Below are 27,795 nucleotides of genomic sequence, written 5' to 3'. Positions count from 1 at the left end.
GATATCTATTTCTTGTATTCAATTTCTTCTCGAGGAATCTCTTCAAAAGAAAGAAGATCATTACCCAACGGAATTGAATTTTGCATAGTGCAAATCGATCTTAATCCTTACTTCTCATTTTCTGCCGCTCACCCGATTCCCTATCGTCTTGGGTGGCTGCCCGGTGCTGTGGTACTGTTACACTTGCTCAAATTCTACTTTTCTACATTTCTACACTTCTTCTTACCGAGTCGTAAAAAAAATGAACCGGAGATCTTGTTTACAGCAGACACAAAACACGGCAAGGAGAAAACGAGGAATTTGCCACGGTTACTGGCAATGGTACACTATAGGCTAGGGCTGAGATTCGTTCGTTGCTGTCGTTCGTTCCCGGGGACGTCCCCTGCCGAGAAACTAGCAAACTAGGTCCCATTGTCTACACACACACTCACACACGAACAGTCAACAAGAAGCTGCCTCGGGGTAACAAATCTAAACGGGACACGAGACAAATCTACTCCGGTTCGAACTACGACGCAACTCTTGCTTGCCTCACTTGCTCTCGAACCTTATGAATTTTAATGACTTTTGGCAAACGAGGTGAGCGATAATTTCATGCAGAATTGAACAAATGTGTTACGCATCCTTCCGGCGTCGCGCGGAACGAACCCCACGAACACGAACAAAGGCGTTTGTTCGCAATTCAAGGTCTCTAAAATAAAAAAAAATAAAAAATCCATCCCAACACCTCACCTGTTCGATCGAACGCAAAGTGTGAAATTCAATCGCCCCCACACATATGGGGCCGAGTTTAGGAATCTTCTCCGGATCTCCCACGCGTGGGTGTGGTGACCCCCATCCGAGTGCCATGGTACGTCAATCAAAATAAGCACCCAAATTGGACGTATCTTCATCTAGTGGCAGGAAGGCCAACACTACCACCTCTGAAAAGAGCAGTGTAGAACGCAGAAATCCATTACATAATCATTAGTCACCCACACTAGACAGCGACGGCGCGAAGAGCCTGCAGCAGGCCAATCGACCATTGCTCGTCTAAGGAACAGCGAGGAAGACCGAACTCATCGTCGTCGTTCATAATTAATTGCTCTATCATAGAAGTTATCCAACCACGATCTCTAGGAGATTGCTCCGGAGTTGCGAGCCGGTTTTGGAATTTACCTTCACTTGCTTTGCTCTCCGACACCGTCATCGTGATCGTCGTTGGTCGTGGTCGCGTGGTTCGGTATTTCCGGGCTGCGTGGGCTCGTTGCGATTGATTGTCTTTTGATGTGCTGATTTGGTTGATTTTCATTGGATCATTCTGCTGATTCGAATGCGTTTTTTTGATTCCATGTTCTGAAAGTTATGATTTGAAAAAAAAGTTTTTTGTTTTGTAAAAAGCAAGTTACCAGTGTCATCGATGGAATAGATCAATAAATTTGGAAGGGGTATTGCCACAATGACACGATGAAATAGAAGCTCTTTAGTAACGTTCTTAGTAAGAAAACTGTATATGTGCCCTCAACACAGTTGCATAGTGCTGTTCATTCTATTTTGTATGGGTGTACAAAATTTACGCAGTCTGTCCCAATGATACCAAAGTCTCTGTAGGACAGTTTCTTAGAATTGTCTCATATGGGTCATTCCAGCTCAAGTGAGTACAGAATTTAAAAAAGTTGTGGTCGATGTCACCGATTTGAGCCAAATTTGGCCAAAACGCTTACTTTGGAATTCTGAACAAACGCCTTTTTTGATTTTGCTCTAAAGTGCCCAGATCCTTGCAGCTTTCATCCGCAACCGTAATTATATATACCTGCTAATCTATCTGATTTCATCGTACTTCACAATTTGGCTGTATTCCATACACAGTTCGAAAAATTAGTATACATTTCTGTCACTATGATGTACATAAATGGAGCGTCACATACCATACAAATTCACATTACAGATCGTGTAAATTTATCAGTCATTTCATGAAATATTCTAAATATTGTATGCAACCATCCATCTTTGTAAGCAATATTTTTCCAAGTTGCTTATTTACGTAAAAAGGAAGTATACATGCTTCAATTTTAGCATGCATGAATATTTACATCACCATTAAAATTCATAATTTTTTGGTGTGTGGGAACGTATTTTTCACTTTTAGAACCACAATTAAATTATGAACACAAGTAAATAAATGAGGTAGTTATGATTTCATAGAATGAAAATCCAGCCAAGAACATGTGAAAATAACATAAAAATATTATTGTGTCATCAGCGTGAAGGAATTCAAGAAAAAATAAAAATATATTAAATACACACTTAGAAATAACTAATTTTAAACGTGACGGAATCCATCTTTGACCTAAAAGATGAGACGTAAACAAACATGTCATGTAATGTTAAGTGCTCCGAGACTGAAAAGTTCGTTGCTCGACGAAAAATACGTTTGATTAAGCTTTATTTCGCGTCTGTTATGACTCAACTTTATGTCAAAAATGACGCTCGTATATGCCACTCTCAGAGCACCTAAATTTACATGAATTTTTCTAAGTGTGTAGCATTGATTTTTCACCAGAAAAGCTCAAAACTACCTCTCACTCATCTGGCCATATCTTAAAAAACTATTTGCCCAAATCGTTTGCCCTTAGAAACACATAAAGTAGAAGATTTTTCCAAAGTTTGGTGAAATTTTGAGCCCAAAATATTAAGAAACAAAAAATCCCGCCCATTGTGAAAATAGGCCATTTTTTGACAATTTTGATACCTGCCGGTAATCAGTCTGTTTACTGTAGTTACTGTAACAAAAACAAAATGTTTGTACACATATAAGAATCTACATTAAAAAACCTTCAAGTGAGCGTTCTAAGATCACGAATAGCTTATTTAGTTATGGAGTAATCTCTTCTGAAAGTTGAAATTTTTAAAAATCTCGAAAATCCAGGGTTGTAGCCCTGAAGGATCTAGGCACTTTAGAGCAAAATCAAAAAAGGCGTTTGTTCAGAATTCCAAAATAAGCGTTTTGGCCAAGTTTGGCTCAAATCGGTGACATCGGCCACAGGTGGTGTACCCACTTGAGCTGGAATGACCCATATATTATTTAAAATTAGCCAGACAAATCTTAACATTTGCATTCTTCTTATTGTTTATCTTATTATTGGTTTTTGAAGCGTTTTACCTACCCTCAGCTTGGCGTTCTACAGCTATTAGTGAGGAGTTCCCATTTTTCACTGATATTACTTTTTTCTTAGAGTTGCCAGCACGCTCGTTTTATTTTACTCAAAATAGAGTAACTTCTACTCAGTTTCGTATTTTCATGTTGCTAATTGTCAAAAACTGAGGAACATTAGTCAATAAAATTGAGTAACTTCTACTCTGTTTATCTTAAATTAATGCTTACTCTCTTTGGAGCATCCACACAATTTTTTCTCACCGTGTATTGTTTCGTTCATTGCGTCTCGTGTACATCGTATTTTCAAAACTCGAATATCTCCAAAATATTTAGTGAACTTGTGAAATAAATTACTACACACTTAAAAAAAAATCATGTAAATCTAGGCGCTCTTAGACTGACATATACGAGCGTCAATTTTGACACAATTTTGAGTCATAACAGACGCAAGATTCAACTCAATCAATCGTACTTTTCGTCGAGCAACGAAAATTTCAGTCTCGGAGCACTTAATTTTACATGAAATATTTTTACGTCTGATCTTTTGTGTCAAAGATGGATTCCATTACGTGTTAAATAAGGTATTTCTAAGTGTGTAGAAAAATATGCTGCACCTCCAATACACAATCTCCAGAAACCGGTGATTAACAGCTGCAGTTCGATGGTGACCGAAGCAATGACATAACCTGGAATTGCTGTTTGGTTTGGGATTTGCCACTTTCAAGGAGATAGTTGGAGTCATATGGATGAAGATTAAGGTTCAATTTGGAAGATGGCTTTGGAATAAACCAATCTTCCGATCCCCATCAAACCTTTTCACCGTTTCGTATGCTCTAAGAAGATCAACAAGGATAATGGTATGCCTCTCAACTGATTCCGTGGACTTGTACATAGAACAAATTCCCTTCAATTTCAGGTGTACCAATTTCCTGTCGACGTGGGGGCTGAACCAAGATGTCCTTCAACCCTGAAATTGGACAAATGGAACAACTTTGCTTTGTCATTATATTATTGCGTGACTATACAAAGAGATACAGTTGTATGCGGATAAAGTTTTTGCCAGTATTTTTTTTCTGGATTCTTTACCCCTGGTTTATAATAATAAAGACACCATTTGTGGTCAGTATTCCTGCTACTATAGATCAGGCAGCTAGGAATACCAACTTCAACTGCATCCGTACAGAATGATACCTCTCTGTGCATCTGAAAAACAAGACCATGCTGGACGGTCTAAGAATATATAGGGGAAATGGATGTAATATCGGCCTAAATACCCCTAATTTGGGCCCATACTTAAATTCAGTTATCGACTAAATTGTCAATAGCACCCAAAAATATCCATAAGTACCATCCCAATGACGCGTTCATCTAGATAAAATTGATAAAAAGCAGATTTTTAGCGATGGGCCCAATCTTAGGCCAATATTATTGCCATTTCCTCTACAAACCAACGAGCAATTTAAGCTGATTAAATGCTGAATAGACCATTGTTTAGCTCAAGAAGCATATTTTTGCCTGAATAAGCTCTTATTCAGCATTCAATGTTAATTCATAAATGGGATAGGCTAGAACATTGATTCTCAAACTTGCGTTGGTTGTGACCCACTTTGAAAAATTCATCGCGGGTTCTAGCATCACCACAATGACTCTTAAAATGCCAAAAATGATCAAGAATTTGTTGATTAGTGCTAAAACTTTAATACTTCAAAAAGTAATAAATGCACCAAAATGACCCTAAAAAATGCCAATAATGGCTTGAAAACTCTAAAAATAGGATAATTGATTTGGGTTGGACCGATCCAAAAACTGAAGATGGTTTGACCTATTTTTTCGATCGCTAGTTTAGTCAATTTTTTTTTTCAAAGATCGCTTTACTAGGGGAAATGGATGTAATGTCGGCCTAAATGCTCCTAATTTTGGCCGATACATAAATTCAGCAATCGACAAAATTTTCAAAAGTGACCAAAAATATCCATTAGTACTGTCCCAATGACGCGTTTATCTAGATAAAATTGAAAAATAGCAGATTTTTAGCGATTGGCCCAATCTTACATCCATAGGCCAACATTAGAGCCATTTCCTCTATAATACTGTTTCAAGATGTAAACAACACGTTAGTACACCATTTATCCTTTGGTTTTACTAAAATGTTCAAATAATTGACGAAGTTCGAATAGATAAATATGGTCATGGTTGGACCTACGCATGATGATGGTTGAAACTATGTGTTTCCTAAGACGGCCGCTAGGTGCGCTTCGGTTTGTTTACATCGTTCATGCACAGCAGGGATGCCAGATATACAGACATGTCTGTATTTATACAGACATTTGATGATGCATACAGACTTCATACATTATACAGATATTGGTAAAAAGCTGTAGATTTATACAGACATTAATATCCATCAGCATCAAAATCAGGGTTGCTTCCACTCACTTGCTATAAAAAATATTTTTCGGAATTATGCAATCATTAGATGTTATAATGATATGTTGTACTAGTAAGTAACAAGAAGAGGGTGTAAAGTATGTGTTTGACTCATAAACCTGTCAATTTCGCTTTCAGAGCGTCACAATCAGCGACACTCAGAGTGAGCGCTCACGAGTCGTAAAATCGCTGATTGTGACGCACTGAAAGCAATATTGACCTATTTTATGTGTCAAACATATACGTCATGACCTCTTCTTGTAACTTACAAGTACTAATTAGCATTATACTATTTCATGATTTCATAATTCCGAAAAACATTTTTTTATAGCAAGTGAGTTCAGGGTTACTTCCACTCACTTGCTATAAAAAAAGGTTTTTCAGAATTATGAAATCATGAGATGGTATTGTGACAATTAGTGCTTGTAAGTTACAAGATGAGGACGTAAAGTATGTGTTTGACACATAAAATCTGTCAATATTGCTTTCAGTGCGTCACAATCAGCAATTTTACGACTCGTGAGTGCTCACTCTGAGTGAACGCTCACGAATCATAAGATCGCTTATTGTTACGCTCTGAAAGCAAAATTGACAGTATTTATGAGTCAAACACATACTTTAAACCCTCTTCTCGTTACTTACAAGTAGAGCATATCATTATATCGTCTAATGATTGCATAATTCTGAAAAATATGTTTTTATAGCAAGTGAGTGGAAGCAACCCTGAGTGAGTTGAAGTAACCCTGATCAAAATAGGGTTTCAGTAAAGAATTTACTTGCATAAAACATGATTTTTTTTTCCAGCAGATGGTTGCCAAAATGCAGCGCTGCTACGACTACCCGGGTGTCACGAGTGAGACTTCGCAGATTGCACTTGAATTTATATTTCCTATTTGAGCATTTGTAGCCCTTCATAACTCTGAAATCTCTAAGACTTCTCAGAACTTCCACGACCTTATCAGTTCCCTGAATACTTTCCGACGATCTCTGAGACTCTCCGAAGTTCACTGAACCTATCAGTAGTTCTCCAAATGTATCAGAAGTTCTTTAAGTTTCGCTGCTTCTTCTTCTTTTCATTATTCCTGATTATTTGGGACTGTACCTGAGAAGTTCAGAGAATTTCATGAATTTGAAAGATTTTCAGTGAACTTCAAAGAAACTCAGTGAAATTTAGAGAGGCAGACATCTAAAAAAGGCTCAGAGATCACTTTTAAGTTATTTGGATGAATTTCTGAGGAGTTTAGTGAACTCTAGTGAAGCCTGGCAAATAATGAAGAAACTTCTTGAATTGAAATAAGGTCAATGGACTCAAAAGAAATTCAGAGAAATTTGAACGCATACTCACTGAAATAAAGAAAATATTAAAAATATACAGGAAACACATCAGACAAGTTTAAAAGCACTTCAGAGAAGCTTAGGAACCGTATAACGGTTACTTGAAGACGTTCAAAGTAACCTTAGTTCAAGATGTGGAGGGGTTTCAAATAAGTTTAGGGAATTTCCACAAAATTAAGGAAATCTTGTATTCGCTTGGGAAACCTCTATTAGAAATTAAGAAATTTAGGGGACTACAGAAATTTTACGACGTCCAGAAAAAGGAACTTACGATAATGCTTTAAAACATAAAAGAAGCATAGGAAACTTTTCACAAATTAAGGGAATCTGATTGAAGTATATTATAGATCACTTAATGCAAGTTCAGAAAATTTTGGAAATGTTCAAGATAGGATCAGAGAGGTTCACAGAACATCCAATACCCATTGAGATATTTTAGGTCGAAAATTTCTTATATTAAAATTTACTTTAAACCTTTGAATTATGGTTTAAGTGGATTTGGAATAGATTATGTTTAAAATCTCTCGTAATTCCGCAATTAACCAACGGAGGTTTCAGATTGGTAGGTGCTTCTCTAATTGAATGTGACTGTAATGTAATTATCACGAAATAACGGAAAAAAATGTTTCAAGAATATGCATTTGTAACCTTGCTCAGAAATGACTTTCACATCTGCCACACAACTCTACTACTTATCCCTACTCTCAGTATTCAAAAGGTATGGTCCAATTAATTAATTAATTTATCTTTATTAGGGAGGCTTTCAGCCTTGGGCTGGTTCGCCTCCATATGTATGGTCGAGACAAATGCAGACATTTTATTGGAATTCATACAGACAATTTGCAAAACCATCTGGCATCCCTGAGACAAAGCTGATTTGAAATTTGATTTTGCGTTGGCCCAGTGTTCAGTTTTTTCGATTGAAAAAAAAATGGCTAAAGAAAAGAGTTATACGGCCGAAAATCTTCAAGAGGCTGTTCTTTTCGTGAGAAATAAATCACTTACCGCGTATCAGGCGCAGAAAAGGTACAATATTCCGAAAACGACACTTCACGCAAAAATTAAGGGAAGCCATGCCTAGAAATATGGAAGTGAAATAGTGTTGAGTGTTGATTTGAAGAACCAGCTAGGGAATTATGGGTTTGTATGTGCGCTGCTTCCAGCAGTTCCAAGATGACCAAAGAGATCTTGGAAGCTGCTAAGAACCTTGCGTCACTAGTTGGGCGTAAATTTAAAGGAGGGAATCCATCGTCAGGTTGACTCAAAGGGTAAGCATTAAAAATCATCAAAATTGCTGCTACAATATGGAATTCATTATTTTCTTGAAGTTTCCCATGTTTCAATTTGATGCTTAAAAAGTGTTGTTTAATCGATTTTAATTCAGCCTAAGTTTGAAAAATTGTTGTACATAGATCACGTTAACCTTTGATCAGCTTTTAAACATCTTAATCTGGTAATTTTAACCAGCCGAAAGCTGAATAGTTATATAAATAATAAGCTTTTTAAGGCATTAAATAGCAGTCTTTTCCAACCCTTTTTCAGCCTTCTAGTTTTATTTATATAAAAAAAAAACTAAAATAATGGAACACCATTGGATTTACATATGTAAATTGTTATTATAAGTCTTAAAATTACCTTTGCATTTCGGGATTCAAATCGGCAGTCGCTCATTCATAGGCATCAATCAAACCTACTGGACCACTTAAGCATATGTGTGGCAAAAGGTATGATCATTAACTTGAAACACGTCAATTTTAAGTTAAATAACAGCAAACGGAAGCGAATTATACAGCAATGCTAAATTGTAAGCAACAACTGGTGACAGTAAAACATTCCTCTCATTTTCAAGTGTAGTTAACAAAATGTGAACACAAGTGCGCGATTTATTTCGATGGTCATGTGGAAGCTATTTTTGATTTATATATTTGCAATGCTGTCTGAAAATTCAGTGTAATATAGCAGTCAAAACACAGAAATACAAATGTTATTGCTTTCAACGTCATAGCAGCCCACTTTCTACCTGGAGCTATTCCTAAAAAGCTCCTCTATCTTGTCTCTACTGCTGCCGCTGCTTGGGATTAGAAAGGTAGGCAGTGAATTTAGAAGAACTAAAATGCCGAAAATGCAACTGGGTACCTTTAACAAATCAGGATATCAAAATATTTGTCACTACTTGCTGATTTGTGTAGTAGTGATAAGCTAAAATAAGGCTTGTTAAATCTTTAGATCAGCTAACTTATTGAGGTTGAATTATGAGGATACAATTAGCTTCATGCACTACTAATCAATTATATATTCAGCCTGGTGTTAATAAGCTTTGTACACCTTAAATCAACCAATAATCAACTCCTGTTCTTACTGTTCAACTTGAATTGTTACTTGGGCGTGATTCAATTATCTAATTTTGTATTTTCAAGTCTGAGATAAGATTCAAATCGCATTAAAATGTTCCTTTGTTATAAAATGTACCTTCCGGCATTCAAAAATCTCAAAACGTACTCCTGAGGCACTCAATCATCTGCTGAGCTTACTATAAATTTACATTAAGCCTTTCTCATACTCCTTCTGTGCGTGATTTTTTTATATTTAATAAAATTGTGAATTTTTAATATTTAATAAACTGAAACTTATTTCCGAAAAAAAGACTCCTAGGAAAAAAAATATAAACCCAGAATTAATTCACCTGTGGTATGATCTGACCAAGTTTTGATATTCTGTCATTTTAAGCCTCTAAATTCCCCAGGGGTACCCAGATCTGCCCAGAAGTTGCCAATGTGGCCCAACCCTAATAAAAATGTTATGGTTAATTTGCTTAACGACGTGTTCGGGGTATCATCCAAACCATTTGTGGAATTGTTCAATCATTTGGGCTACCGTTCGTTTACGGTTATTTTTTATTAAGGAAGGCACTCAATATTGTTATTGATCTTGGTATCGCATTTGGAAGTAATGTGAAGAGTCGCATAATAGGTTTTATTCCTTCCATGTCAAATTTAGCTCCATGGTCCATATATCCTGGAGCTTGTTCCGGCCATATCTACAGAACCAGTTGACCGATTCCAAAACTATTAAACAGCTTTCAATGGGACCATAATGCCTATAGTTTGACGTTAATTTTTTTTCCAAATCCGAGAAAATGAGCCAGCCGTTGAGCGTCTTCAATGAATACCCAACCTCCTTTCGGAAACTTCAGGAACCTTGTTCCGTTTATGTTACTGAGCGAGGAGCAATCAACTTCGCATTGGGGATAATTTCCGACATGCCCATAGGCCATTATTTCATCTTCTCGTATAGTATCAGCTCGATTGAGGCTATTCGGTCGATGAAACAAGTTAGGCACTCATCTTATTTCCTTTCGAAGGTAAGGGAGCAGATGAGTTTGCTAGTCGAAAGATCATATATGATTACCTTTGTATGGGTCCAATCGCATTGCTCAATCCCAGGCAAAGAGTAGGCAGACTCTCTCGCAAAGGTGGGTGCACAACAAGGCGAGATTTATGATAGAAGAATTTCACATCATGAACTTTTCCCATTAGTACGTCAGAGTTCCCTTTTAAGTTGGCAAAACTATTGGACAAGTAATTCTCTTGGGCGTTGGTTACATTCCATTATTCCAAATGTTTCTTCGAGAGCGTAGTTCAAAGGTCTGGATGTAAGTCGGGGCTTCATTCGCGTGCTGCCAAGACTTATGTCCAACCACTACTCGCTAGACGCACATCTCTACAGAATAAACCTAGTTGACAGCAATATATGTAGGTATAGAACCGGTTATGATGACATCGATCACGCAGTTTGGTATTGCCCGGGTAATGACGCCTCCAGAGCACGACTGTTGGATACCCTAGTGGCCCGAGGTAGACAACCGAGCCATGAAGTAAGAGATGTATTGGGAACCCGTGATCTTCCCTACATGCAGGCGATCTACGAATTCCTTTGTTTGTCTGATGTTAGAGTTTGATGTGACCATCCCCTCCTTTCCAAACAACTTCCAGCCATTGTGTCCCAGTCTTATAATCCTCCTGTTTATGTGCTACTTGCCCCTGCCCAGCCAGGATTTGGTCAACCGTCCGAGAGTAGTATCTGCAGGAGGCTTCAGAAACCAGTTTCCTACCTAGCTCCTTCCAATCGAAATTGTTACCCATTAACCTTGAGCCCGCCACGAGTAATTGGTACCCAATATTAACCTAGAACTACTGCTGTTTAAAATGTAAATACAATCACTGATTTTTGGCTCCACAAAGTGTCGCACACGACTGAGCCTAGTAAATAAGCGAACTAGTTAAAAACGGTAAGTGATAATTGCAGGAGAAGAGAATTATTGCGGATGTCAAATACAAACAGCCGTTGCAACATCGGCCGTATTGCTGAGAGCAGTTTCAGATTAATTAGTCGACATCGTTCACGTTAGTCGGGGATATGAACAGGATCATCCAATGCTCAGGGGGCAGGAATAAATGAATAACACACTAGGCCTGCATCCAATTAACTTCAGGTAAAGTTTCTTGGCTTACTTAGGCCTATAATTTGGAGGAAAAAATAGTTTAAAATAATGCAACTATCGCATGATGTGATTGTTAAAGTTGTAGATACAGTAAACTCTCCATATATCGATGTTCTATATCTCAATATGTGACCACTTTTTTCGTTGTCTTTAAATATCTCGGTCCCTTAAAATGTTCTAGTAGGATTTTCATGTTCTTTATCTCGATTTCTCCATATCTCGATGGTCCTTTCAATATCTAGATATAGAAATTTGACTATAGTACAATTTTATTAAAAGTAGCTGAACATATCAAAGTTTTGCATATTCAAATACCTAACTGAAAATAAGTTTTGTAAAATTTATTTGAAATGTACGTTTTCTGTACTATTTTCAATAAATTCGATTAAATTAACGCTTTTTTATCATTGAATTGATTTCACAACATCGATCAATGCTTGGACAACTATACTCTGACGATCTGCCATGGCAAATAATCTTTTTATTCCAATGACTATAAACACAAACACTCAAAGAACTCGCTCCATCCATCTGTTAACTTACCTCCAATCAGCTGACAATGATCTGCATATCGTTTTTTAAGTCCGTCGGTCACCGATCATCATTGAAATCTTCCCCACCGGATTGACACCTTGTAGTTCTCGCTCCTACCAGCTGAAGGTCCGAACCGACTCAATCTCAACTGAAAGCGACCGTGCAAGGTAACACGTGCAGGTCACCACCGGGGGCAAAATCGATCTTAATCCGGACTGCCCAACTCTACTTGATACACATGAAGAAGCCCACCGTTCCGTCGGTCGATCTCAGAGGGCTCAATTGCGTAGATCGGATGTCTTTGCAAACAGCAGCAACGATGAGACGAAGATGAAGGCGGGCCATCAGTTGTTAGTCGGTAGCAGGCCAATCGCAAAGGGACACAAGCCACAAGACGCCCATGCCCATCATCACGTCCGGATCGAAGTGCCATCCGCTTGACGAACGCGATCCGATTCATTCAGTGGTAATGATTATGGATTAGAGTCAAGCTAAGGGTGTGTACGCCATGGCACGTATATTGCCTATAACGGATTTCATTTCCGTTTTGAACTAGGTTACTCAGTGGTTAAATCAGTGCATCAGTGGATGCCTGCTGGAGATTCTCAAATTCATCGTCTTCTAATGCTGCTGGGATGTGTCGAAAAGGACGCATAAATCACACCTGAGCAGAAATCGGAGGGACAGCTGCGACGTAGGATCGATTTCAATCATTCGCAAACGGGGTGATGCCCTATTCCAAATTTTGTTTCCATTGTGCCCGTCATCGACCAGAGTTTGCAATGTGGAATGAAAAACGTTGCCTGCCTCGTGACATGTTGACCGGACAGGATCGTAAAACCAAACGAAAGCCATCAAAACACACACCTTCCAGATGCATTGGACACGGTCGCTTGGGTCCAGGTCCAGGGTAGCAGGTGTGTTTTTTGCTTTGGACTCGTGATATACTTGACGAGCTGAGTGGGTGGATGTGTTTTGTTACGACTTTCCATCATCGCTTCGGGTTGGTATGTTTGCCCATTGGTTTCGGTCACGTGTTTAAAAAGTGTGTTAATATTATGATTTATCACTGCATCTAACCGGGAAATGTAAGATTCTACTACACATTTGCATGAAAAGTGCGCAGAATTTGCAATGTTTAGTGACATGAACAGATTCTGTAATGTGGTTGCCCGAAGATTTTTTAAATAATTTTGTAATTTTTATGTTAGCTATGTTTATTCCAAATACATTGGAATCCAAATGCATTTCATCTGGAAAATCATCTCGTGAAGGTGCTATATGCTTTCAGGAAAAACTTGCTTGTTAGCTGCAGTCAATTTCAAGAACTACCATTACATTTGTTGTATGAAATAAATACAGAGGATGTAATAAATCCAACCTTACATTGGATGTACGACAATTTAGTTTTGAGTGTGATCAACTATTTGGTATAAAATATATACAGTGTATCTCAAAATTGACTAGAGGACAATTTTTTGAAACATGGTGAATGGAAATATTTGTTTAAATCGTGGCAGATGTTTATTGATTTATTACTATAGTTTTGGTCTTTATTGGAAGCGCCTGTATGAAGATAGATTTATTTTGTAAAACGCTCGATTTGCAACTTTTTTCCTAGTGGACAAATTTCAGCAAAAATTGTGCCAAATGAATGATTCTTACTTAGACTAAAAATGAGCAAAATTTGAAGAAGTTATGATCAATTTATTTCAATAAAATAAGGTTTTTCAACAAAAAGGCGTTTTCCATAAATTGTTCTAACTTTTTGTAAAATCAACCAAATATGCCTTATACTGAGACAATAATTGATAAGCTGCCAAAATTTCAGAGACGTATCTTCTAAAGTTTAAATACAGCTGTACGATGAATTTTGAGATACACTGTATATAAATGAGAGGAACACAAGGAATAAAAAATATCTCCAAATGACAAAATGACAAGCGATCCCGCATAATCGTAAACAATAAAGGGATGATTCACAGTATCATTATGTACCATAAATAAGTATATATATACGATTCTAGTCAGCGTGTATAAAAATGATAAGCATACAATACCATAAATTGTCCTTAGGATACCATATATTGTATTATGCAAAACAACTATATGGGATAAAGGCGGTTAAGTATAATTACCATTCAATAAGGTCGATATTTCAGAACAAAATTTCAGGTGTAATACAAGACATATAGCTTTTGTATAATCAATTTTAAAATCATAAAACTATATGTCATAACATTCTGGAATATTTGGATTATTAAATTTGGTTTTAAAAAGGAAAGTAAACGTTATACTGTGTTAATAGTTCATTTAGGTAATTTAACATTTTGGTGTATTTTCGTGTATTCAAACGATTAAATTCGATAAGCACTTACTATATTCCATATAGTTCGTATTTATTCCTTTTTCTTGGATCAGGGATTATGACTGACCTTAGTCTTACAACTACTGACAGCATGATACCATTATTTAAGTGAACTGCTAGTATAGTGGTACTATGTAGACAGTAGATGTGAGATCGAATTCAGCCTTAGGCTAACGATTCAGTTTTGTGTAAAAACTAATTTATTCTTAAGAAAAATCCACCTTCAATAAAACAAAACAAAAGTAAAAAAAACTACTGCTTTACATTAAACGTAACAAACAATAGCAATTCATTTTCATATAACATATCAAATTGCACTATTGTGCACAGAACACGCTGTATAAAACATAACATAAGATAAGTATACTCGATCCGTGCCGATCTTAACGGACCATCGCTATTGGTTTCACACCGGTATTACCGGGTCACGGCCGCAACTGCGTAATCCACCACATAATGCCACTCTTCAATCAGCTGCAAGCACTTCCAGTACTATTTACTCAACTTGAAACGGCTACCACAAAAAAAAAACGAGCAAGGTCCCAAGAAGTCACCGAACAGCGCCAAACGGGTGCCGAATATCTCACGGTTGCCATCCAGCAGCAGTAGCTGCCACCGATGAGGTCTTCCGGTAAAGAAATTCACAGTAACTGCAAAGGATCAATTCTGCGTAAGAAAAATGTAAGCTAATGATAGAATAGCTTTTTACCTTGTACATTTATTCACCAGCCTTGGTTGATCTTCCCGGGAGTCACTTCATACTGAAGACAACATAATTTATTGAAGATAACAATTTGTATATAATTGAATTAAGTAAAACACTGTGTAAAACAACACTCTAGATTTTCAAATCAACATGGCGTGAAGCAACTGGAGCAAAACTAAAATAGGGTAAACTTGTTCACTAATACAAGTACATAAATTATTCCACTTATCATTTTATCATCATATTAGGATTCAGTAGATCCCAGTGTGCGTGTAATTTCGATCTATTGTGATTAATGGAGGATGATTAATGATAGTATTTGGATTATATACCGTATCATAACCATGCCTGTGACAGTTCAGTTAGAATATTATAGCATTTTTTGAATGAGGGTTTTCTCAAAGGGAAAATAAATACTTATCATTGGATGGTATACCATATTTTAAGAATATGTAGTATTGACAACATAAAATGTTTTACCATACGTTACAGATAAGAGTGTACAGTAAAAGTATAAATGAATGATAACTCAAGAAGTAACGGCATGACTTAAATCATTTCTATAGTATGAACCACTTCATAAATAGTTTTTGATTATGCGGGATCAACGAGCCGATTGATAACGCTATGTCAGCAATATAATATTCTTCCTTTTTTCGTGACAAACGGCCTTTACCAATATAGTTCGCTCGGGTCGGTAGAAGTAAACGACCAAATTGTTGGCAAGCTGCTTCACGAAGTAAGGCCGAAGATGATATACGTGTGATAATGGGAATTTTTTTGATATGTATTTTCTTGATTCCGATCAAGCTATGTCCTATACCATGTACATTGGAACAAAGCACGGCAAGCAATATATCATTATTTATCCTTCTACAAATCCGAGCAAACTATTTTACAGAGATAGTTTATCGTGGTAGTAGTAGCAAGCGTTTCGTCTTTATCATTGGTTGCTTTCTGTGTTTGGATTCGCTGGAGGAGCATATATGAATACAATGCGTGTACTGCAGATAATGATAGGGTAAATGGCTCTAATGTTGGCCTATGGATCTAAAATTGGGTTCATCGCTAAACAAAATGCTATTTATCAATTTTATTTCGATGAACGCGTCATTGAGACGGTACTGATGGATATTTTTGGTCGCGTTTGAAAATTTAGTCCATTGCTGAATTTATGTATGGGTCCAAATAAGGGCCATTTAGGCCGACATTACATCCATTTCTCCTATGTAGGAAATGTCGTTTATGAACAAAAAATAAGAAGTGGGCCCAAATGAGAACCATGGGGTACCCCAGAAGTGACTGACATTGGTGCTGAAAGTTTATTTTGAAAGCGGACTATTTGTTTACGATGTGTTAGGTTCGATTGAAGCGAATTCAAAAGTCCAGGTCTATTTTTGCAATTTGAGGATTAATAATGGTACGTCGATGTGGTAGAATGCTTAACTGAAGTCGGTGTAGAGCGTTTAATTGTGCTAGCCACTGTCCATCGCGAATGAAAGATTTATATTCTAGAAGATTAGAGTCAGTTGAGCGACCTCTTAAAAGGCGAGCTGTTTACTTGTAATACGATTTTTTACCTGATAAAATTGTTTGTCATTTAGTTTTGGAATGCAAGAAATAATACCAATTCCAGGAATGTCGGATTTCACGCCTGATTGGAAAAAAATGGTACAAAATAAGAAGATATAAAATTTCAGGGAATTCTCCATTTTTCAGAGACATGTTGAAAAGCCGCTCTAGAGAAAATACGAGTCCTTCAGAAAGGATTTTCAAAAATATGGGTGCAATGCCGTCAAGTCCGGATCCTTTCGACGAGTTTAAGTTTTTTAGTGCTTTTAAGACTTCATGTTGAGATATTTGGTTGACAGAAATGTTGTTAGAAATTTCAGGAATGAATTCAAAGAAATCACGGTCATGATCTTCTGAAGAAAATGTGCACAGCAAAAAATAAATTTTAATATTACATTCAAGAGGATGCACTTCAATCATGTCGAAAGTCTCATGTTATTTTTATGGCCGCAAAACAGTCGACTGTTTCCGATTCATATACATTTAAACAATATATTTTAAAATAAAACATACGCACTAAAAAAATCTGAATTTTACTGGTGATGTAAACATCCATGCATGCAAACATTCATGCATGTAAACTTCCTTTTCACGTAAACTAGCAGCTTGCAAGAAATGTTGCAAACAAAGGTGGAAAGTTGCATACAATATATGGAGTATTGCATGACATGTCTCATAAATTTACACGATTTATAATGTAAATCATCATAGTAACGGAAATTTACACTGCTTTTTTTTAGCTGTGTATGTTTTCACATTTTTTTTTCTGTAATTCCATATAACTCGAACACAGTAGGCTGTGGAGTTTTGACGTCTTGAGAAGAGTTGTTTATTTTATCAAGATAAACAACTTTGCCTAAGTCGGCAAGTCTTCGAAATAAAAATAAAAATAAAAAAGGCGCCTGTGGTGTAGTGGTAAGCGTGATCACCTCTCACCCCAGCAGGCCTGGGTTCAATCCCAGTCGGCGCCGCCGGGATGTTCTGAGGCATAACATCTCTGATCACGCCTTCCTTCGGATGGGAAGTAAAGACGTTGGTCCCCGGTTCATGAGTTGATGGGTCGATAGGTAGGGTCCAGGTGTGGGAGCTGCCTTCCTGGCACGTCGGTAGCATTGGTGCTCAGCATGGAAAACAAGATCGACGGAAAAAACAAACCAAAGGAAAAAAAAAAGTCTTCAAAACGCCACTTCAATGCATTAATGCAATGCAAAGCAATGCAAAAATATAGAAAAACAAACATGTTCCACTAAAATGAAAAATCTCAAAAATACCAAAATATACTTATAAATATATTTTGATATTTTGTTTATCGAACATTGCTTAATTCTTACTGAAAATGTCAGGTTGCGATTTTTTGCGCTTTAAGAGATAATCAAGTTCAAAAATTGCTTTTATTTCGATTTTTCAAAAATATCTTTAAAATTTGAAGCTTAAGCCAGAATGTTTCTTCACAAAAAATATTTATTTAATGCATTTGCATAAGAGAAAAATATAACATTATATTGTAAGCAAAAAAGTGGAAACAGAAAGAAAAATAATATTTTCGACATTTTTTCTTTAACTCGATATAACTCGGAACCAGTAGGCTATGGAAATTTTACCTCTTCTGAACAGTTGTTTATTTTGTCATGATAAACAACTTTTCTCAAGACATCAAGTCTCCAAAACGTCAGAGAAAGAAGTTAGATTGTGGTGCCATCTTTGCGGAAGAGTTTTGAGCTACTTGCTTATGTCAATAGATGGTCCTTATTTTGATGAGAAACTTTGCCCAATACATCAAGTCGTGCAAATGCTTTGTTTCGTAGTAATTAATTTTGCTTCGCTAGATTGCATTCTTGGCCCAGTGTGCATTGTGTGGTCCTCCCAAGGTCCTCCTCATTGTTCTTCATCAGCAGTTTTTTCGGTCAATGCGTCGTCGAGTTTGGAAAGCAACTGTTTCGTGATGAGTGTGTGAGTGCTGACCAAGTGTTGCGTCCATTGCTGCAATGGAAGCGCTCTGTCTCCCGTTGACGATACTGCCATACAATGAAACCACTGGAAGCGGCTCCCGTTCTGATGGAGGCGGCTTCAGGCATGGACAATCGTTAACATTCATCCAGTACATTCATTTGCATTCATTGGCCTCTAACTTTTTTTTTTCATCAACAGAATTACGTAAAATGATGTATACAATTGATGTAGGTTTTGATATTAGCTACATTTTTGTCAATAACTCAAATCTGTATTTCTTATGCATGATGAACTAGGGCGGGTAGAACTTGTTATTGTTTTTCAGTGAATATAATTTCATCTTTTTTTTTCAGTGTGCCGCAAGTGTGCCGCAAGTGGGCCGATTGTACCGGTCATAGAGCAAGCTGCGATTGTTTGAAAAATACCCATCCCAGCAACCTGGTATTACTGACACCTTGAATGTTTTACTTTGAAATCGCAAGGATAAATCGAATTGAAGATGACGCGGAAAGCGGCGGGTGTGCGAAATTATTATTGTCATAGGCAGTGCTGTGAAAATATCAAAAGATCAAATCTCACCAATGTGCATAATCTCATTTGAGTATCGTAAACCAAAAATTCAACACGCAAACAATAGCGAATGATATTACAAGCTGTGATACGGTTTCTCTGATATCATGTTAAAAATATTCAGCTACAATTCTCACCAAACTGTGGTGCTCTACATCCGAACACGAAATAAAACTTCCATCACTGCTGACAGCAGTAGCTTCGTGTCTGCCATTTGTGAATCGTAGAGAAAGATAGCAAACTATGCTTTCTCATTTTGAGAAAACGATGTGCAACGGAATCATTTTTGTGGTAAGTCAACGCGTAGCTGCAATTTTACATGTTCTGAATAGTCTCGCAATATCAAAGGAGCTTGTAAAATCAATATAATGCTTGATATTTTATTTCAATATCATGCGTGATATTGGGAGCCCTTGAGAGTGAAACAAAATCAATTGAGTGAGGATTATGCCATCACTGGTCATTGGATAATAAATGTCCTGTGATTTAGGGTTTTACAATGCCCTCAAAGGCGGACCAGAAACCTAGCCTTTCGTGATGTGAAAAACAACGGTCTATCAGCACCCAAAAAAGGTTGCAACCGGTGGGGAACATTGTTGGAGACCGACTATAGAGGATGATGAATATGACTTCTGTAGTTTGTTTTCTGTGAGTTGCAGCATTATTTGAATTAAGGGTACTAATACTGATTAACTGCCTCTTTTTCTTGAGCCCACTCTAGAACCTACGTTTCGTATTTAGATCCATTAGTGAACCGAGAAGTGAACTGCTGCTCTGAGTTCCCGTGGTATATTCGAGTTCCTCTGGTATATTCAATTAGGCTGTTCCTGAATATACAGTCAATCAGCACGTGAACAACTTTAATGACAGTTTTCCAGCAGTGCTCCTATTTTATTTACATGGATTACCGATGGTTGTCCCCAAGCTGTGCCGAATCTAATTTCGGCACAATGTGCTGAGTGACTTACCTCTTGGGTGGGTCTTGTTCGCTTTGGTTCGTCATGTATAAGAGATACAGATTTGAGTTGTTGACAAAAGTTTTACCTAATATCAAAAACTACAATAATTTCGTACATCATTTTACGGAATTCTGTTGATGAAAAAAGTTAGAGGTAAATGAATGTAAATGAATGTAAATGAATGTAAATGAATGTATAAAATGAATGTAAATGATTTCCATGCCTGAGAGGCTTTTTAGATAGCGGAAGATAAAATGATTATTGTGTTGTAACTTTTGACTATAGTTTTAAGATGTATTGTTCAGTGAAGAATCCTCGGCTTTGTAAAGTTAATTTGATTGAGCCTTATCTAATCTATATGTATAAGCATGAATTTCTTTCTGTCTGTCTAACCCTTATAGACTCGGAAACTACTGAACCGATCGGTGTGAAAATTTGTATGCAGGGGTTTTTTGGGGCCGGGACAGGTTCTTATGATGGTTCGAGACCTCCCCCTCCCTCTGCAAGGGGGGGGGGGGCTCCCATACAAATGAAACAGACATTTCTGCATAACTCGAGAACTAATCAAGCAACTGGTATGGTTAGGTATAAGAAGATGGTCATAGAGAGTAGCCCCTTAGATAAGAGGGGGAGGGGGGTACAATATAGCATGCTTTTTTATTTGGCGCATAAACTTAAGTTAACATTGAATCTCGAGTAAGGCGGGGCACACTCAGCTAGTAAATTAATAAACAGCAACTTCTGGTTCCATATTTGACATTATAGTTTCCACTACTTGAAAAAAAATTGTTCGATAGACTGCTTGTGGGCATGTTCAGGTGGTAAATATACCGAAGAAAAAAAATGTGTTTCACCTGCAATAAGTGCTTTGACCAGTGATGGCATGATCATTAGAAAATTGATATTTTCCGCTGTCATACGTTCTCATTATCACGCGATATATTGGAGCAAAATATAATGCTTGATATTGATTTTACAAACTCCTTTGATATTGCAAGGCTATTCACAACGTGTAAAGTGTAAGCTGAGAGTTGAATCGATGCAAAAATGATTCCGTTGCACCTCGTTTTCTTAGAAAGAGAAGGTACAATAATACTATCTCATTTTTCTCTTCACCGATGGCAGACACGAAACGACTGATACCAGCCGCTAGGGAAGTTTCGGTTGCGTTCGGGTGTAAAGCAAAAATCATGAAATTCAATCTCACCATAGTTTGGAAAGATTTGCAGCTGGTGAGTTTTGTTAGCTTGATATTCCGAGCTGCGATATCACAGCTTGCAAAATCAACCGCAGTTGTTTGCTTGTTGATTTTTGTCTACGAAAATCAAGCGTGATCTGAGGCTTTGGTTAGATTTGATTTTTTTAATATATTTCCAACACTGACTTTGACCCAGACATTTTCTAATTCTTTGTGCTTATTTGTTATGATTTCTTCAAAAGTAAAGTCAGCATTGATGACAATGAGCTCTCCACCAACAGAGTTTTTCTTACAGAGTTGAAAATTCCTGTCGTGCCGAAATACATTAAAATTGTTTCCAAATTATTTTTCGCTTCTGACGCTTTCGTCCCAGGTTGTTTCAGTTCCAAGAATTATTTGGAGAGGAAGATATAAGTTTCTGATGGATTTCTTTGTAGCTGGGCTACAGCTGGCAATACACAAAAATTTCAGATAATTTGTAGGGTTGGTAATACTTACATTAGTAGGGTCTACCTCAGTAGTAGAGAATGGGAATAGTTGTCGTTACTTCCTTCAGTAGAGCGCGTCAGTGCCGTTGAAAATTTGGAGGACTGTAAAATTTGCATGTGGCCTCACTAGTTTGCTGCAGTCGTTGTGTGCGTTCACTAAGTAGTAACGCACGGTGTGACTTCAAGGGATCTGTCCTTTGGTAGTTCTTCTGCTGCCAGCATTAAACTTGTACTAGTTTTTGTGATACCGCGGATGCATACTGATAGTGGCATAGGAGTTTCATATGATTTTCAGATAAACGTTTGTTTTGAAACATTCTCTCGAAAATGTAACAATATGATTTGACCATCTTTAAAAATTCGTGTGTCCCTTTGAAAAAGTGTACCTCTCGTGAATTGTTTATCGTTTGCACCCTCAACGGCTGATTTGAATGTTTATTTGATGACAAAGACTTAAACTTAGTAAAGACATTCAATTGACAAGATGAACAGCTTATGGGATCCTCAAACCACAGCACAGTGGTTCCCATCAGAACAAAAGTTGGCCAAAACCTCCAAACTGTTGCAAATAGGCAAAAAACAGTTGAAATAAATGTTTTTTTAGCTGTACGAAGAAAACTTGACAATCAAGACGTCACAAAAAGGAGTATAGTAGAACCAAAACCAATGCACAATGGTCCCAAAGCCGTATATAGGAAGACAAAAATGTTTGCGCCCAAACCGTCAGTTTTAGGTTTATGGTTTCTTAGGGAAAGTTGCTTCATATTTTTTGTTCAATCTTTTTATGTTCGTAAAATTAGGGTGGTCCATAAAATTCGTGAATTTAAAATACAAACTTTTTTATTATTTGAGATGGACAAAAGCAGTGTTCTTAACAGTTGTAGAACATTCAATTCAAAGCAACTTTGTTCAAGACACAACATTTTTATCTCTTATGGTTAATAAGTTATGATTTTTTTAAACAAACAGCTTAGGGTGGCCACTAAAATCGGTTTTCTTTGACTATCTTTTCATGCGCTAATTTCTCGTAAAACATTGTTCTGATTAATTTAGAACTTTTGATGTCGCATATTTTTGCTCAAGCAACTAGGTTGCTATCTTTTTTGATAAGAAAGTTAAAGGCTATTTTCTTCGAAAAATGGCTCTTTTCAATTGTCAATATCTCAATATGGGGCAAACCGATTTTCAAACATTAAACTACATTGAAAACATTGTTTTTTCTTAATTTTTGGTAAAAAAATTGCAAGAGCTTTTTGTGTTTAAATCATTTAATTTAATTTTTAAAAAAGTAATATTTTTCAACAAAAACTAGACATAACTTTTCAAATAAAAGAGATAACACCTTAGCAAAAATATGCGTCATAAAAGGTTCCTATGTCTAGAATAAAATTTCACGAGAAATGAACGTTTATAAACGTAAGATATTTAAAGAATGCCGATTGTCTAGTTGCTGCTTCTGATTCCACTGGTGCACAATTTAGGACATGTGCCACCTGCGGATGATTATGAAAAATTCCAAAAAAAGTAATGACAGGTTTATCTTCTATAAAACAATCTCACAACTGATTAGAGTCGCTCGGTGAAGCAAATATTGAAATTACGCAAAAATATCCATCAAGTACCTTGTACAATTTTCTTTTTCAAATAGACCCAATAACCGTTTGAATGTTATGCCACATTCTAATCAAGCAAGCAGTGGCTCGAGTAAATCCCGATAAACGGAGATAAAGGTGTCAATTAATAGCTCATAAGAATTGCTCCATTCACACAGTAATCACAAAACCCAGTGACATTAACACTCACAGCATGCTGCACAATGAGATTTAATCCTCGTGAGGCAGTCACGAACAAACAACATACCTCAATTGGTAGGCAGTTCCAAACTGGACCGGTCTGCATACGCTACAACAACTGGAAAATTACTCCCTGGAAGCATAGCTGGCACTCGCACTACTATTGCGAGCAGCTAAATCAGATTTACGACGCGCAAACTACTAATGTGGCTGCAAAATAATCACCATTATCACTAAATCCAATATTTACGACCTTTCCTCAACGACTCCCGGTCCAGTCTTTTCCTCCTCTGCAGTGCGCCTTCCAGCATTGATCCAACGTGAAGCAAGTGGTCCTTGCCTCACCGCGGCTTGCTCGATCCAAATCAACATAAATTACTTCTGCTGGTCGTCGGGTAGCCAGTTTACAGCTTCCTCTTGCATTGGCGCACTTGCATTGATGCAGATATGTAGGCATATCTACGTACCAACATGTGGTTGGCAGCCAAGGAAAATCCAGAAGTTAAGGGGTGAAAATTGACCAACTGCTCTCACCCCGTCTATGGATTTAAATAGTACATAATTTTACACTTAACACGATAAGTGTTTATAAATATGACTAATTCATTAGAGCTGCGCCGGCCGGTGAGAGCCAACGAGTGCGTGCCAGATAGATAGCCGTGAAGTCGAAATCAACTCCGACCAATGAATGCGATACATTCAGTGAGTGAGCTTAAGCCAGCCAAGTCCACACAAAGCTCGCCAAGTGTGAAAGGGGATAAAAATATTAACTTCAAGAGGGGACAGACAACTTCATCGATCGGTTGGTGTTTTTGCTCCCAGAGCAACCAGAACCGGCGGGTGATAATTCATAGATTTTTGTAATAAATTGAAAATTACATAAAATCAAAAGCCAATCGACGAATAAATCACGACATCAGACTGGCCCTTGCGGCTGGTTGGTAGAAGGGTGTTCGAAAGTAAATCAGGCAAACACGATCTATTCTGATGGAAAACTAGCAATTTATTTCAAATTCACACGTTGAGTGGATTTTCGTCCAAAGTGCACTGAGGTGATTGAAAATTTATGTTATGCTGCTAAAATCAATAAAAGTCAGTGGTTTTCGGGTTGCTGGTAGACCTACTTGTTTGGTGATCCAACATATCGGGGCCCTGCAAATCAGTGGCCAATGAGTGCAAGTGTCAGTTTGGGAAAGAGCCGAGTGGCGTTTTGCATGCAAAAATTCAGCACGTATGAACCTGTTTCGTTGTTTGGACATGCAATCATGGAAAGGTGCGAATGGCAAAAAAAAAGTGTTGGTGAAATTGGAGCACGCGATGAAATGCATTGACCCGATGATAATCGATCGATCAGGTGCAGTTGATTTACGATTTGGGAATTTCGTCCTCCAAGCGGGACAGATGAATGTTACGATCGGTTTGTGTAGGTTTCCCACCAAATTCTCCGGTGTTGAGCCGTGCACGAAGGTCCAGCGAGCGGATATCCGTCATGAGAGAATGTTGCTTGTTTTCCAGATCTTGATCGACCTTTTTGGCCAGCTCGTGCAAACTGTTGTACAACGTTTTGGCTGCGTTGATCTTCTCGCGAAGAATCTTGGTGGTATCACGGAGTTTGTGGACCTCGTCACACAGCCCGTGATAGGACTCATCGATGCAGAGCTCCATTCCGGAACGCTGGGCACGGTTCTCCAGGCGTGTTTCGACCACTTTCAACGCTTCAATTTTATCGTTGTAGGCTCGCTCCAATGTCTCGATCTCCGAAGCACATTTTTCCATCTCTTCCTTCATCTGGAAGAAAGTATCGGAATCGATTAATGCAAATAAGTTAAATTCATACCAAAAAAATGTACCTTTCCCTGTTGGTACTCCAGTTCATTGCGAGCACGCTGAGTTTCAAAAATTCGCTTTCTCAACGTATGAGCAGTACGATCCTGTTGGCTCTTCAAAATATTTCTAGCTTTTTCACGAGTCGCAAAAAGCGATTCCCGGACGGCAGCCGAGTCGGATAGCGTTTTCTCGGTCAACGAGACCAGTTCCTCGCAGTACTCCAACCAGTTGCTGTAAGTGCATGAGCTGAAATTCAACATAGATTTCAATTAATTACCTTCCCAAATTTCGGACCAGCATCCTACTTCTTCGGAACCCTCGTCGAATCCGTCTTAAACGTCACATTAGCGCAATGCTTATCCACTTCCAGCTGATGCTGGTCAATTTCCTGTGCCTCATCCTTGTCCGTCAAGTCCAGTTCCAACTTGAACTTGACCTCCTGCAGTCGATTCAATTGTTCCCAAGCGCCCTGGTTCTGATCTCTCAACAAGCGCTGATTATTCTCCACGATGCACAGCTCATTTTTCAACTCCGTATCCCCTTCGTCATAGGTCAACTCCGATCCCAGCCGGCAATCCCTCATGCTAATACTCTCCGTCACCACCGTCAGCGGCATCATCAGAGCATCCAGATCCCTCTCGGTGCAAGCCTTCTCCTCCTTAAGCGAGCCAATCTCATCGTTGACCCGTTTCAGCAGAATCCGCATCGTCTCCCTCCATCGATCCAGTTCCGCTACCCGATCCGAAAGCTTATCATTGTTATGATACGTATCCCAGTAGGTTTGGATCCTGGTTTCGTTCCGCAAATTTCTCGCCAAGTGCCGCAGCTCGAACGCATCCGAGCGCTTGCCGTAGGCGACATTTTTCAGCTGATTCAACCGGGAATGCCAATCCGGAAGGCTCAGATGTTGCAGTGGTTTTTCAAACGTGGCTACCGCGCGGTTCGACATAATGGTGCGTCTTCAGTACGGAACGAGTGGATTGAAACTGAAAACCTAGTCAGCAAGCACCGGGGACGTCGAAGCGAAACGACTTTGTTTAGTTGATGGCAGGTTGGAAACGCTGTCCGTTGCCAGGACAAAGGGAACGCTCGCCTGGATACGGTTTGCTTCGGGGGTTTACAATTGACTGGGGGATTTGGGCATTGCGAAATACTCATACTCGAAGGAAGTTATAGCGTAAAACTTCAAAAGCACAACATTTTAATGTCAGCTTCCGTAAAACATAAAATTATGAAATTGATACTCTCTGTTTTCAATAGTGCAGCAAGCAAGGAGTACACGCAAACCAAAAATTTATTACAATGAATGTTAGTTCCATTTCCTATCATCCTCTGTTCATGAACATCGCAGCGAATGTTAGAAGTTGACCTTGCAGGCGATGTAATGGTTTTTTGCCTTTTTTATTTCGTGTTCTGTCTGTGCTTTCACCTACACAAGCAAGCATTTCCTTGATTTTTATGTACAACATGGTAGAACGACGCACACACTTGCCTCGAATCTCTCCAGCAGAAAAAGCATATGAAGTCAAGTGTGAGAGGAAATGAGCGCTTCTTGTTTGCTTTTAGGCTACCCATATTCAGAAGCATGGAGAGAGCAGTGGAGAAAGCACAGGTCTGATAATCGCAACGTTCGTGGTTGGAGTCCAGTCGGCAATCTGTTTCCTATTTTTTTTTCGACATAACGAATTTACCTCACTAATACACAGACATTTTTCGGTCTCCAATTTTCTTGCATTGGACCGCAGCTAGGTATATCGCATCCTCGGTTCATGCGGTCTCCACTAACATCCTCTGATGATGAATCCCACATAATTGTAAGCAAATCTTACATCCCCCGGTTGGGTGTAGCAATTTCATATTTGTATGGTTTGTGGAAGTTGACATTTCAACAGTGAGCATGCATAAGGGCCTATACGCGATGATCGATTCTCTTCATCGATTTTCTCTTTTGTTAATAACTCGCTAGATTAAACATTTCTCGGTGCGTTAGCTGTTGCTTTTGATAACCAATACAACCTGTTACTACTCTGCGTTGAACAAATTCTAGAAAATTGTTTCACTTAGCTGTACCAATGCAAAGAGAAAATCGATGAAGAGAATCGATCATCGCGTATTCGCCCTTATGCATGCTCACTGTCGATTTGTGCTTTTGAAGCTTCGCACTAAGGCTTCCTTAGAGTATTTTTTCACGCAAACATCGAATAAATTGATTTAACATTTTCGAAATGATGTCATGAAATTTGTTTTTCAATAAATTAATGATTCAATAAAATGTTGATACCAACTTTATCATATTCAGGCCATCCGTGACATACTGCAGATAAGCTACAAATAAGTAATAGGTGAAAAACTGGTACAGCAGCAGACTGATGAAGTTAAATTTACTATATTAGCCACGTTTTAGACATGTTTACTAAAATGACATTAGGGA

The 27,795-nt window shown here is 38.0% G+C and overlaps 1 protein-coding gene across 1 annotated transcript; it reads right to left on the bottom strand.

The window, feature by feature from the left end:
- Positions 1-24,519: 24,519 nt before the first annotated feature.
- Positions 24,520-26,357, bottom strand: LOC135701004 (tektin-B1). The gene is made up of 3 exons (XM_065221711.1): positions 25,670-26,357; positions 25,388-25,610; positions 24,520-25,325 (listed from the first exon to the last, which is right to left on the bottom strand). The coding sequence occupies exons 1-3, from the start codon at positions 26,311-26,313 to the stop codon at positions 24,903-24,905; spliced, it is 1,290 nt and encodes a 429-aa protein (XP_065077783.1). The 5' UTR covers positions 26,314-26,357; the 3' UTR covers positions 24,520-24,902.
- Positions 26,358-27,795: the final 1,438 nt, after the last annotated feature.

The sequence above is a fragment of the Ochlerotatus camptorhynchus genome, unplaced genomic scaffold, assembly GCF_037179485.1.
Source record: "Ochlerotatus camptorhynchus isolate MF236.1 unplaced genomic scaffold, CSIRO-AGI_Acam_v1.1 ptg000014l, whole genome shotgun sequence".
NCBI classification, from domain to species: Eukaryota; Metazoa; Arthropoda; class Insecta; order Diptera; family Culicidae; genus Ochlerotatus; species Ochlerotatus camptorhynchus.
The sequence above is the reverse complement of the archived record's forward strand: the minus strand, read 5'-3'. Positions and strand labels throughout refer to the sequence as shown.

What these genes read in the sequence shown, in the direction of transcription:
- LOC135701004 (XM_065221711.1), bottom strand. Translation starts at nt 26,313, where the DNA reads ATGTCGAACCGCGCGGTAGCCACGTTTGAAAAACCACTGCAACATCTG. An exon ending in TCGACGAGGGTTCCGAAGAA is followed by an intron (nt 25,611 to 25,669) that starts GTAGGATGCTGG and finishes GTTGAATTTCAG; the next exon opens with CTCATGCACTTACAGCAACT. An exon ending in TGGAGTACCAACAGGGAAAG is followed by an intron (nt 25,326 to 25,387) that starts GTACATTTTTTT and finishes ACTTTCTTCCAG; the next exon opens with ATGAAGGAAGAGATGGAAAA.